At 49.1% G+C, this 13,053-nt stretch overlaps 1 protein-coding gene across 1 annotated transcript; it reads left to right on the plus strand.

Moving 5' to 3' along the window:
• The first annotated feature begins 4,738 nt into the window (after positions 1-4,738).
• Positions 4,739-11,555, plus strand: SERPINA4 (serpin family A member 4). The gene is given in 7 exon segments (XM_007118921.3): positions 4,739-5,338; positions 5,340-5,400; positions 8,997-9,188; positions 9,191-9,266; positions 10,152-10,189; positions 10,192-10,310; positions 11,358-11,555. Coding segments are annotated over 7 exon segments (1,275 nt in total). The 5' UTR covers positions 4,739-4,747.
• The last annotated feature ends 1,498 nt before the right edge of the window (positions 11,556-13,053 follow it).

Consider the following 13,053-nt stretch of genomic DNA (forward strand, 5'->3'; position numbering starts at 1 on the left):
CTGTGTAAATTCTTACTAAGGACAAAATTGAGGGAGAATATCAGTCCAACTTAAGAGATCAGCATCTTGTTATTCATTAAAATATGTTAACAATTGTACCAGTTATACTCCTTTTGCTTGCAAAGAGTCTTAGGACACTGGATTGCTTAGACAAATCAAAAATGAGAATTTATTGGAAAGATGGTATGGCCGTTGGAGAACTTCATGGAATCCAGCGGAATGTAGAGCAAGTGGGCTACAGGAAGGACAACTCCAGGGCTCAGCCACATGGGTTTTGGCCTTTCTAGGCTCGGCTAAAACTGCAGCTCACAGTTATGCCACCAGCTCCAGCTCAGGGGGCAGAGGCGGAGGTCTGGCCATGGCCCTGGGGGCTGTCTACTGTTCTGGGGGCAAATCCTAGAGAGAGGAGTTTGTTGAGAACCAGAGGCAGGATGAAGCCTGTTTTAGGTGGCTCAGCTGCCATAACAAAGTGCCCAGACCAGATAGGTGGCTTAAACAACAGACATTTTTTGTCTTGTGGTTCTGGAGGCTAAACGTCTCAGATCAAGGTGTCAACAGGGTTGGTTGCTTCTGAGGGCCATGAAGGATGATTGTGCTCAAGGCCTCCCTCCTGGGCTTATAGCCTGTGTCTTCACATGGTTTGCTGCCTCTGTACGTGTGTGTCCTAACCTCATCTTCTTTTATTTATTTATTTATTTGGAGTATAGTTGCTTTACCATGTTGTGTTAGTTTCTGACGTACAGTAAAGTGAATCAGTTATACGTATACATATATCCACTCTTTTTTCGGTTTCCTTCCCATTTAGGTCACCACAGATCACTGAGTAGAGTTCCCTGTACTATAGAGTAGGTTCTCTAATCTCCTCTTCTTATAAGGACACCAGTCATATTGGATTAGGGCCCCACTCTCATGACCTCATATTACCTTAATTACCTCTTTAAGACCTCTATCTCCAAATATGGTCACATTCTGGGGCACTGGGGGTAGAACCTCAACATATGATCGGGGGGCACATAATTCAGCCCATAATAAACCACCACCTAAAATTTGTTTTGAATGTCAAGACTGATGTCACCACACGCGCACCCAGAGGGTATGGGGAGGTTTACCGCTCACATAATGAGACTTTCTGGGGAGGACAAGGCAGGCTCCCAAGCTGGTCCAAAAATGGCCCGAGAAAGCAGGGATGGGAGGCCGGCTTGGGGCTTTTACAGTGGTTGGTGAGAGGGGCTGGGGTGAGGATTCCCGTGCGTGGATTGAACTACCAGTGGGCTTTCTCATCAGCTCGCCCAGACCGGGGGCAGACTGGGGAGAAGGAGGGATGTGGCTTAGAAGCGGTCAGTCACCAAGTATCAGAAAGTGGAGTGAGTCTCCATCACGAGAGCCTGCTGCAAATCCCTGTATCTGCACAACCTTTCATAAAGCCCCATCCTCCTCTACCTCACTATCCTTAACGGCCCTAAACACTGAGACCCAGGTGGCTCTGAGCTGAGGGGTGCAGAGGAGCTCAAAGGCTAGATTGTGTGTTCTACCTGCCTTTGGTTAGACCTGCACAGAACCAGCAGTGCTCACAGAAGGGCCTGGTGGGGGCTGGAGCCATGGGAGGGAGGGAGACAGAGTTTGAAAGACTCAGCTGGCCCTTGAAGAGAAGAGATCCTCATCCCCTCCCTTCCCTCTAAGTTCAGAATGACTTTCACCTTCTGGACTCACCTGCTCAGGATCGGATAGGAAATCCTCATGGCTAAGACGATACCTGCTCTGCACAGTCAGAGAGAGGAGTCTAATGCCCTTGAATCAGACCAAACCAGGATCAACCTAAATGCCCCCTTCTCCATGAAGCCTGCCCTGTCTCTCCCTTCCAATCCCTTGCTCTAAGGCGTACGGCCGTGCCTAGGGCTGCCTCATGCTGTTGCTGTTCTTGGTCACACCTTGTCTCCTGCCCCCTAAGGTCAAGGTGGTGTCTTGTGCACCTGTGTGTCCCGGATGCTGCCTCTCCCATCCCCTCCCACCCCCTGTCCTTCATGCCCTGACCCCCAGGCACACTGGGGTCTTTGCACCCATCATTATTCCATGATTCATTCTTCTGCAGAACATTTTTCATGCTGTTCCCTTATCTGGAACACTGTTCCCTGCTCCAACCCCTCTCCTTTAACTTGGGAACTCCTCATCCGTCTCAGCTCTGATGTCCCTTCCCCAGGACACCCTTCCTAACCCCCGTCCCCACCTGCGGCCAGAGTAATTCCCTGTACAGTCAATCCTAACTCCTGAACTTACCCTTCACAACTATATCCTACAGTGTGTGTAGCCAGCCAACGAGAATGGAACAATGCCGTTCACCATAGCAGGAGCTCAGCAAGGAGCTGGATGATTGATTGAATGAATGAAGGAAAGAATGAACTCAGAGATCAGCTGAAGTCTTCTCCTCCTTGAGCCATGTGGCCTGAGAAATAGCCAGACATCACCCCTACCTGCAGCTGTCCCAGAATGATCCAAGGGTGCTGAGGCTCCCTGATTACTGGCGAGAGAGCAGCTTCAGCTCCATGATTAGCGAGGAAACGAGCAATTGGATTCCTGGACCAAGGAGGCATCTGTTCCCACCTTTGCTCCTGGGTGCACCGTCCTTGCAGTCTACCATGTGACATCTTAGGGGGCTCCATCACAGAGCCGTGCCGCTATAAAGCTGGCAGGTTGCTCAGAAATCACATAGTCCGGGATTGCACATGGAAGCCCTGGGCAGGATCTAGCCCCTAGATGGGTCTTGTCTGGCCACAGAGAGAGGATACCAGTTCCACGCGCCCACTGTTTCCCATCACGTCGCCCCGGAAGCTGCCTTCCCGAGTTCGTGAAGGCGCTGGAGCTTGCTGCCCCTGGTCTGGCCCAACTCTTTATTTGCAGGGGCAGGGATACGGCTGAAATGGTGGTGTGGGGCAACAGAAACCCAGAGAGGGGGATGGCAGTACTTAAGTTCACATGGCAATTGAGGGTCGGAGTGGAGACCAGGCCCACGAAGGGGTTCCCTTGAGCCGCAGGAAAAGCAAGTATCAGGTGAACCTCAACAAATAACACAAACAGGAAGGGGTGAACTCTCTCGGGCCCCCCAGGAGGGAAAGGGGGTTCTCCTGGGAGGAGGTGAGCCAACTTGCAGTGAGGTTTCTCTCTATACTGAGACTCCACACTGTACCCATGGGTCGGTTCATTAATAATTACCTAATCAGGGAGGTGGTAGGTGGTGCAGAGAGGTTTCTCCAATCTTCCTGGGCTTGATAAATCCAAGCCACATCTAGAGCTCAGACAGGCACCCAGGGGCCATTCCAGGATTGACTGTGCCGTGAGTAACCCTACGAGGGTCACAGTAGAAACTAAAAGGAGGATGGCCAACCGTCCTGGTTTGCCTAGGACTGGGAGTTCTGGGACAAGACCTTCAGCGCTAAAAGTAGGAAAGTCCCGGGCAAACTGGAACAACTGGTCACCCTCATTAGAGGTGACAAAGGCTGGAAAGACCCCTACATATGATTGCACCAACCTCCTGACTGCACTGGGCAGGGAACTTGTGCTCAGACCTAGAACAGTTTCCCGCAAGGCCACGTACAGCTGGGGACCCAGCTCTTCTGGGTCCAGCTGCTTTTGGAGAGCTCCTGTCAGAGCTTCTGGGTAATCTCACTGTAAAGCCGGAGAGAAGTGTGTGAGGGGGGGATGAGGCGTGGTTGTTATAGGTTGGTAGGAAGCCATATTAGGGGGAGAGGTGTTCCTTGTTATGGTCCCTCTCCAGCGAGCAGAGCAAAGTTAAGTAGATGTAATAGTGACTGTATGGTCCCCGCAGCCGAAGATATTTACTATCTGGCTCTTTATAGGAAAAGTTTTCTGACCTCTGGTCTGGGTGAAAAATGACGGAGAGTTGAATGAGGGTCAAGAGGGACTGAGAGATTGAATGGGGTGGGATGGATGGAAGGCCAGATGGATGTTAGGGATGACAGCTGGGTTTGGGGGCTGAGACCTAGGTGACGGTAGGGCCATTTGATGGGGCAGAGAAGCCTTGGTGGAGAAAATCGAGCATACTGTTTGGGGCAGGTTAAGTTCATTAGGAAAAGGGACCAATTCTATCGCTGAGACTTTGGACAAATCATGTGTTGAGCATCAGTGATCTCATCTGCACAGAGTGGTGATAAGAATATCAGCTCTGTTGACCTCTACCTGGATAAGAGGGCCAAACAAAATGGCATAAAAGCGATTTTGCAAAGTGTAAAGCACACCACGGGTGTTTGTGGGGTAGTCGCGAACATAGCCTTTGGCGGCGAGCACCTTTGACGCGATGGGTCCCTGGGCTAAGGAGATAAACTCAGATGGTGCAAGGCACCCCAGGCTGAGAGTCCTGACACCTGTGTTCTAGCTCAGATATTTACTAGTTCGGTGACTTGGTTAAGTCACTTTTGGAGTCTCTGTTTCCCCTTCTCTGTAATGAGAATGGAGTCCAGTGCCGTGCAGAGCTCACAGAGATGGGAAAGGAAATGAGATGGTGGACAGGGAGCTGCTTTGTAAATCTGAAGCCCTGCTACAGAGCGTCGTGGCACCACACACGTGGAGGTACTGGGTGTCTGCTACTCCCCTGCGAGCTCATCTGCAGGAGTTGAGAATATCACTTAGATCCCTGGGGCCCCGCCTTCTGCCTGGCGTCTCAGTGGGGTTGGGCATTCTGCTGGGGAGTTTCCTGGGCACATTCTTTCCTCCTGTAGACCTGAGAGCACGTAAGATGCATCTTGCCGACTGCCTGCTCCTCCTTCTGGCTGGACCACTGGTCCTTTCTCAAGGTCAGCGGCATCCCGAGCATCACGGCCAGGGTCACATCCACTGCCCCCATCAGGAGGCTCCGGGCACAGGTGAGGGCTCCCCCAGCCTCAAGGTCACTGCAGGCAAGACTGCCTTTGCTCTCCGCTTCTACCACCTGATGGCTTCCCAACCCTACGGGAGCAACGTCTTCTCCCCGCTGAGCATCTCCGGCGCCTACGCCATGCTGTCCCTGAGGGTCTGCTAGCACAGCCGGACCCACATCCTCGAGGGTCTTAGCTTCAACCTCACAGAGGTGTCAGTATCTGACATGCACAGGGGCTTCCAGAACCTTCTGCACACTCTCCACCTCCCGGCCGACAGGCTGGAGACACACGTGGGCAGCACCCTGTTGTTGAGCCTGGAGCTGCTGCTCCTTCCGAGATTCCTTAACGACTCCGTGACCTTCTATGAGTCCAAACTCTTCCACACCAACTTCGACGACTCTGAGGGCACAACCCAGCTTATCAACAACCATGTCAGGGAGGAAACTCGAGGGAAGATTGTGGATTTGGTCCACAATCCGCGAGCTCAGCGCGGATACCACGATGGTGCTGTTGAATTACATTTACTTCAAAGGTAAGAAGAGTCAATTCGTTGGTGGATCCTACATCTTCCCTTTCCCCCTAATTCGTTGAAGAATCACATATCAAAAAGAAACTCCCCCAAAACAGAAAGTGGATGGATTGGGTCTGATAGGGTTGAGCAGCCTTCTGAAAATTTAATGTTAGAGCCTCAGATATTTAAGTTTGTGTAGTATTGATTTCCACCGCTTCATATCTTTAGACATATTTTCTTAATTTTTTAAAAAATAACAGCAATGTATGAAATGCATTCTACCCAATGGTGACAAGTTGAACTGCTGGATTCATATCCAGCTCTGCCACTTACCAACAGTACAAACAGGGCAGGTTGTTTGCTTGAAAGACTCTTATAAGTCTGTAAGAGTCCCTGCTTCAAAGTTTTGTTTCTGAGAATCAAATGATGTCACATATTTGAATACTCCTTAGAAGAGGGCCTGAAGGGATCAGCAAACTACAGCTCCTGGCCAAACCTGAAGGCCACCTGTTTTTGTAAATAAAGTTTTATTGGCACACAGCCACGCCCATTCATTTATGTATTATCTCTGGCTGCTTTCACGGGACAGAGATTAGCAGTTGCTACTGAGACAGAATGACCCGCAAAGCGTAAAATATTTACTTTCTTGCCCTTTGCAGAAGAAGTTTGCCAACCCCTGACCATTATATATGCTCAGTAGATAGAGTATTTGTAATTATTCTAATGATAACAATTTTGAAGACCTTTAAAAATACATATAAGTATAAAAGAAAAAATAGAAATTGCCCAGAATCCTACCTTCCTGAGGGAACCAACATTAACATTTTAGCCTAATTCCTTCCAGTCTTCCGTTCACACACGTATGTTAATAGAGTTGAAATCACAGGTAGGAACAGTTCTGTACAGTGTGTATCCCTTAGGGTGCCATCCAGGAGGCATAGTCACCGTGAGTGGGAAGGGAGAGGGGGTTGTGAGAGGAATTAGTCCTGGCGTGTTTGTGGGAAGGACTGGGGAAGTGAAGGTCTGAAGGAAGAGGGAGTTGGAGGGACAGAGAAAAGGTCACTGGAGCTGGTGGACAAGTTGGAACTTTTCAAGAAATCTATATGCCAGGCACATCCAGCCGCCAGAGTGGTTCCATGTAGGGAGAGCTTGGGGAGAGGCCCAGGCTGAGCACCTGGCAGTGGTCTGGAGACACTGTTGGTCAGCAGGGTAGAGCTGGATGATGAACTTGGTGGAGAGCATAGGTGAGCTGGAGCACACAGCCCCCCTGGTCTGTTCATCATTTCATCTGCCTTCAGCGGGCAATGGCTGCTCCATATCTGCCTCTCAATCCCCTGCTGAAACCACCTTGAATCTACAGGAAGCAGATTCTGGGGAACAGTCCCAGACTAATAACCCAGCCAAACTGGTCACTGCTTGCATTTTTACATGCGGAATTTTCAGGCACCACTGAAAACTTCAAAAAAAATTTTTTTTAAATTCTGCAATAACTATAAATTCATAGGGAGTTGCAAAGTTGTACAGAGTGGTCCCATGTAGGTTTCACTCAGGTTCCTCTAGATAACATCTTATGTAACTGTAGTACAATAGCAAACCAGGAAGCTGACGTTGGTGATAATCTATAGACTTTATTCGGATGTTATCAATTTTCACATGCACGTGTGTGTGTGTGTGTGTGTGTGTGTAGTTTTACGCTATTGAAAACTTTATTTAGATCTCATTTTAGTGGCTGCACAATATTCTATTGATTCCATTCCATTTAAAATACAATATAGGGGCTTCCCTGGTGGTGCAGTGGTTGTGCGTCCGCCTGCCGATGCAGGGGAACCGGGTTCGCGCCCCGGTCTGGGAGGATCCCACATGCCGCGGAGCGGCTGGGCCCGTGAGCCATGGCCACTGAGCCTGCGTGTCCGGAGCCTGTGCTCCGCAACGGGAGAGGCCACAACAGAGGGAGGCCCGAGTACCACAAAAAAAAAAATAAATAAAATAAATAAAATAAAATAAAATAAAAAATAATTTACATGTGTAGTATACACCATCACCACACCCAAAGCTCTAGCCAGAAATAATGAAGGTTTGGTGCTCTCTTCCTGAAAGAGACCTCGCTGCAGTTGTGTTAGTGCTTGTGGCACAAAGAAGAAGGTGCTCCAGAAATAGACAGGAAATAGACATCCTGCCCTCTGACACATCTGTCCATCACTCTGGGGACACAAATGTAGCCCCAAGACCTCAGTCTAGGTCACCTGGTGACAGCAGTAGAACAACTGTGGCTTATCTTAAAAAATGAAAAGTACCTAGAAGAAAACAAACCAAAGATATGCAGAATCTCTGTAGATAAAATTACATTGTGAGCTATTAAAGTCAACAAATAAAAAATAGATATACCGTATTTATGAATAGGAAGACTTAACATGGTAAAGATGTCGGTTCCCGCCCAAATTGATCTAAATATTTTAAAGTAATCCCAACAGGTTTTTAAAAGATTCTTTTTGGTACCAGTGAACAAGCTGATTCTAAAGTGTATATGAGAGAGCAAAGGGCCAAGAATAGTTAAAAAGAGAGAACCTGTCTGCTGGGGAGAAATACTGGTTATAAATCTGTATTAATTTAGACTGTGTGGTATGCATAGACCAATGGAACAGAACAGAGAGGCCGGAATGGAACCCAGAAATGGCTCCATGGATATGTGGACATTTGAAATTTGACAAAGCCTGCATGATAGAGCATTGAGAAAAAGGAGAGATTTTTAAAAAGCAGTCCTGGGACAGTATCCTCATGGAAAAAAATGATTTTGTACCCCTCCATCCTACAGATCATAAGCATTCACTGCAGGTGAAGTAAAGTACTAAATGCAAAAGGTAAGAGTAAACCTTGTAGATGAAATAGGGGAGTATCTTCATGACCTGGAGGTAGGAACATTTTTCCTAAGCAGGACACAGAGATCTAACCATAAAGGAAAAAACTGATATGCTCACTGCATAAAGTGAAGAATTTCAATCATCAAAACACACAATTATGAAAGTGAAAAGACAAGTCAGAGAGGAAGAGAACACATTGGCAACACACAGAACTGATAGACAACTAGTGTTCAGGGAACTCCTGCAAACCACTAAGAAACAGCCCTATAGAAATATGGGTAAAAAAGTGAACTGGCACTGAACTAAAAAATAATAATAATAAAATAAAAACCAAACAAAAACCCCCAAACCAAAAAAAAATCCCCCAAAACTTCTAGTTGATCCATAAACATACTAAAGACTACTCAACCTTATTTTAAACCAAGAAAGTGCATGTCAAAACCACAGTGAGAAAAAAAAAACAAAAAACAACCACAGAGAGCTACCACTATACGAACATCAGGTTGGCAAAATTATTTAAGTCCAATGATTTCAAGTAATCGGTGAAGACAGGAAACAACCTTGCTGATATCATCTGGGGTCTCTTGTTTTAGAACCTATCTGAACACCCAGATCCATTTCCCAGGCAGGTCAGGTGCTGAACTGATGAGATGGTGGAGGGTGACTCTTGAGTGATGACGGGGGGGATGCATTCCCTGGCTGGAGGATCGGCTTGTTGGTCCACGGATGCCCTGTACCTTCTTCCCTTCTTGCCTCCAGCTCTGTGGGAGACACCATCCGTCCCCTTGATGACCGCTCCCCATGACTTCTATGTTGACGAGGATACAGTAGTCAAGGTGCCTGTGATGCTGCCGGATACCCGGCACCACTGGTATCTTCACGACAGACACTTGCCCTGCTCGGTGCTGTGGATGGATTACAAAGGAAACGCAACAGCCCTTTTCATCCTTCCTGAGGGAAAATGGAGCAGGTGGAAGAGGTTTTGACTCCAGAGACGCTGACGAGGTGGAGTAACCTGCTTCAGAAGAGGTCATCCATCCGGGCACCGTGAGGTGCAGAGTCTGCAGCACTGCCCTTCACATGCACCCTTCCAATGAAAGCCAGTGCCCCAAATGGGGGTGGAGGGGATCGCCAAGTTATGGAAGAATTCTTATTTTCTTCAAGACTTTCCTTGGGTTTCCTTAAATAAGGAACACTCCTATTGTACCCAAAATGTGATTTCGCTCTCATCAGTGAAAAGAGAACCAGACTAGGAGTTAGGAGTCTGGGTTCTAGATGTAGCCTTTGCACAAGTCCGGGGTGAAGTGACACTGGCTCTCTGAGGGTCCACCCTGTGCAGTGAATGGGTAGACTTCCCATCAAGACGGCTGACTGAGCTGGCGGAGAGAGGTTTCCACCCACCCCAGGAAATAGCAGGGAAGCTTTCACGTCACCATGGGGCTATGAGCAGGAAAAGTCTCCAGCCACACATAAGAAAAAGACCTCAGGCCAAGGCCACATGTGGATGGAAGAGTCACACAGCCCACGTGGTGGAGGAATTCCACCCAAAGAAATCAATGGGTCCAAACCAAGTGAAAAGCACGGGGCCTCATCAGAGACAAAGGCAAAACTGCCTCACCGGGAGACTTACATCTCCCTGGGCACCTGGCACGTCTGCAGAAAACCACCTCTGCTGAAGACGAACTCCCAAAGGAAGGAGGTCCTGCAGACAGCAGGCCCCGAGGGCAGAGAAGGAGCCTGGCTTTAAGCCGCTGGCAGCACTCCTCTGAGGGAGCGGCACAGGCAAAGGGTGTTTGTGAGCACAGAACTCAGAAGGAGTGTGGGCACTGAGCGAATGCAGTCCTGGAGAGCACAGCCGGCTAGGACGCTTGGCTAGTTCCTGAGTCCAGTGTTTTAACCCAGTGCCTCTTTCAGGTATTTCTACAGGAAGCTCAAGTTGTCTATCCCCAAATTCTCATTTCTGGCTCCTGTAAATTAGATCAGACTTTGCCCAAGCTGGGCATCACGGACTTGTTCTCGTAGCGGGCTGACTTGTCTGGCATCACTGAACAGCTAAACCTGCAGGTGTCCAAGGTAAGTCATCAATGGATATCAACTCCTAGAGACCTCAGAGGGGAACCTCCACCTCTTGGAAGGTGCTGGGTGATGGGTGCTCTCCCTGCCACCATGTGAAGTCTCAGAGTCCAAGTTTTATTTAATCATCCACGGGCATAAGGAGCCAAGAACCAACACACCATGTGCTGGGCATGGTGCTTGGTGCTGCGGACCTAGGGTCCATCAGGTCCCTGCCCTCAGAGAGCTCCTCCAGTCACGTCCAGGAGACAGCGCCCTCATAGATCATGGCAACTGAGAGTGACAAATGCAATGACAGAAACAGAGGAAGGATACAGATGAGGCTGAGTTGTGTGTGTGTGTGTGTGTGTGTGTGTGTGTGTTTGTGTGTGTGTGTGTGTATCATAAATTTCTTAGACCAGAGAAAGGGACCTATGACCTCAGCTACATACAGCAAAGGTGCACTAGAGGGTAGAGTCTTGGGTTTGAGAGTTCAAATTCCAGTTCTGCCTCTTATGACCTTAAAGGGTTACCCGGTCTCTGGATTTCTTTTCCTCATCTATAAAACAGACATAATACATTGACCTCAGAGGATGGTTATGAAGATTAAAAAGAGCATAGGCACATAGTATGTGCTCAATTAATGATTGCAATGGTTATTTATAAATAAGAGGTCATCCAGCTCAATAACCCCCCCCCAGTATAGACATTCTTGCTGTGATATCCCAACAAGTGGCTTTGATCCTTCAGTGGTCTCTGGTTCCCCTAGTCTTCCCTACGTGGATTTCTTTTCCTCATCTATAAAACAGACATAATACATTGACCTCAGAGGATGGTTATGAAGATTAAAAAGAGCATAGGCACATAGTATGTGCTCAATTAATGATTGCAATGGTTATTTATAAATAAGAGGTCATCCAGCTCAATAACCCCCCCCCCCAGTATAGACATTCTTGCTGTGATATCCCAACAAGTGGCTTTGATCTTCAGTGGTCTCTGGTTCCCCTAGTCTTCCCTAAGCCCCAGATCATGCTCTCTCAGAGGTAACACTTGTGATTTTCTTCCCAGAGTTTCCATAAGGCCACCCTGGAGGTGGATGAGGTTGGCACCCAGGCTGCAGCAGCCACCAGCGGCTTTGTCATCTTCTGGTCCTGGGACAATCACCAAGCCCTTTGGTTTAACCGGCCCTTCCTTGCGGTGATCTTTTCCACCAACACCCAGAGCGTCCTCTTTCTGGGAAAGCTTGTCAACTCCATGCAACCATAGCCCTCCAGGGCTGGCTTGTCTGTTCCAAGCAGGAGGACTTGGCCTGGAGGGCTGAGTCTGAACAGCTCTGGATTGGGAGCTGGGGACACAGGAGCTGCTGAGGATCCAGGGCAGAAGGTGTTGCTGAAGGTGAGGGATGCGGGTGGGACCAGACCGGTGTGGACTGACACCCAGCTTCTCAGGGCTGTGACACCTCACACAGATCATCTAACCTCTCTGAACAGGTTTCCACCCCGGAAAGTGGCAGAAACCCCCCCAGGGTAGTTGTACGGATTAAACGAAATGATGGCTATGAGGGGCCTGCCACTGCTACAAGGCTCTGAGCTGGACGGGGTAGCCTCAGGAGCCACCGACAGATGGAAGGTCCCACAGGAGGACATCGCTCAGCAAGACCAGCCCAGAGTTAATCACACCAATTCCAGGCTACAGGGTCAGGGACCTGCAAGAGCTCAGCACCTCGAGCCCTCCAAGGCTCAGAGGAATGCACGCCCTCCTTGCCGCCCCCTGGTTTGATTGGTCCATCTTCCCCTGCGCCTGCTGGGATGTTGGATTCCGTTTTTTAACAGCCAGGCAAGAAATAAAGTCAGGCCCAGGCTGACGCACTCCCTAGTCTGCCCCGACAGAGGCAGGGGGTGGGTGGATTTAAGAGTCCCGGACAAGCCTGCAAGAAGATGCAGGCCTAGGGTTACTATGGCAATGACACCGCTGGGGTGATGTGTGAAGGTGAAGCCCTGGTGTGAAAAAGGGGAGAAAAGGGGGGCAGCCGCCCCCCAGTTTAGCCTTGAGGGTGATGCCTCCTTATTTTGCTTAAGCTCCTCCGTCGCCTGCTCAAAAGAACTCAATGGCTCCCTATTGCCTACAGGATAAAGTTCAAACTCCTCTAACTGCAGTCAAGGCCCTCCCTGATCTGGTCCCTGCCTGCCTCTCCTGCCCCAGCCCCTCCTCTTGCTCTCATGTACCCAAGGACTGCAGTCATGGAAACTCTTGCTGTCTTTCCAGGTTGCCCATAGCTTCCCACCTTCGGGGCTCTGGTCCCCGCAGATCCCTATCACCCAGAATGCTCCCTTCCCCATCCCTGAGAGTCTACCAGGATTTCCAACAAATGCCTACTCCCCTCCCTAAGGCAGACTGTCATCCTACCATCAGACATGATTGGCTGACATTAATCTCTGCCCCGCATCTCGGCCAAGCCCCGTCCCTCTTAGAAGGAACATCTCAGAGGCAGGACCCTGTTCGCCCTGCATTCTCTTCACTCACCCCAGTAACTGGCCTCAGCGCTGATCGTATGGTCTGGCACGTGGCTGAGGCCCAACGAATAGTTGGTGATTGAATGAATGAATGAATGAATGAATGGAAAAGGCTGTGCCCTGAGCAAGGTCCTCGAGCTATTTGTTCTGCATCACCACCCCTTGACACATCCCCGGAATTGATTGGGTAAATATTTAGTCCAGCTTCTCAGATTTCAAAATGCCCTTTTGGAGCGTTAAAAAAAGAGATC

This window comes from Physeter macrocephalus, chromosome 11 (genome assembly GCF_002837175.3).
Source record: "Physeter macrocephalus isolate SW-GA chromosome 11, ASM283717v5, whole genome shotgun sequence".
NCBI classification, from domain to species: domain Eukaryota; kingdom Metazoa; phylum Chordata; class Mammalia; order Artiodactyla; family Physeteridae; genus Physeter; species Physeter macrocephalus.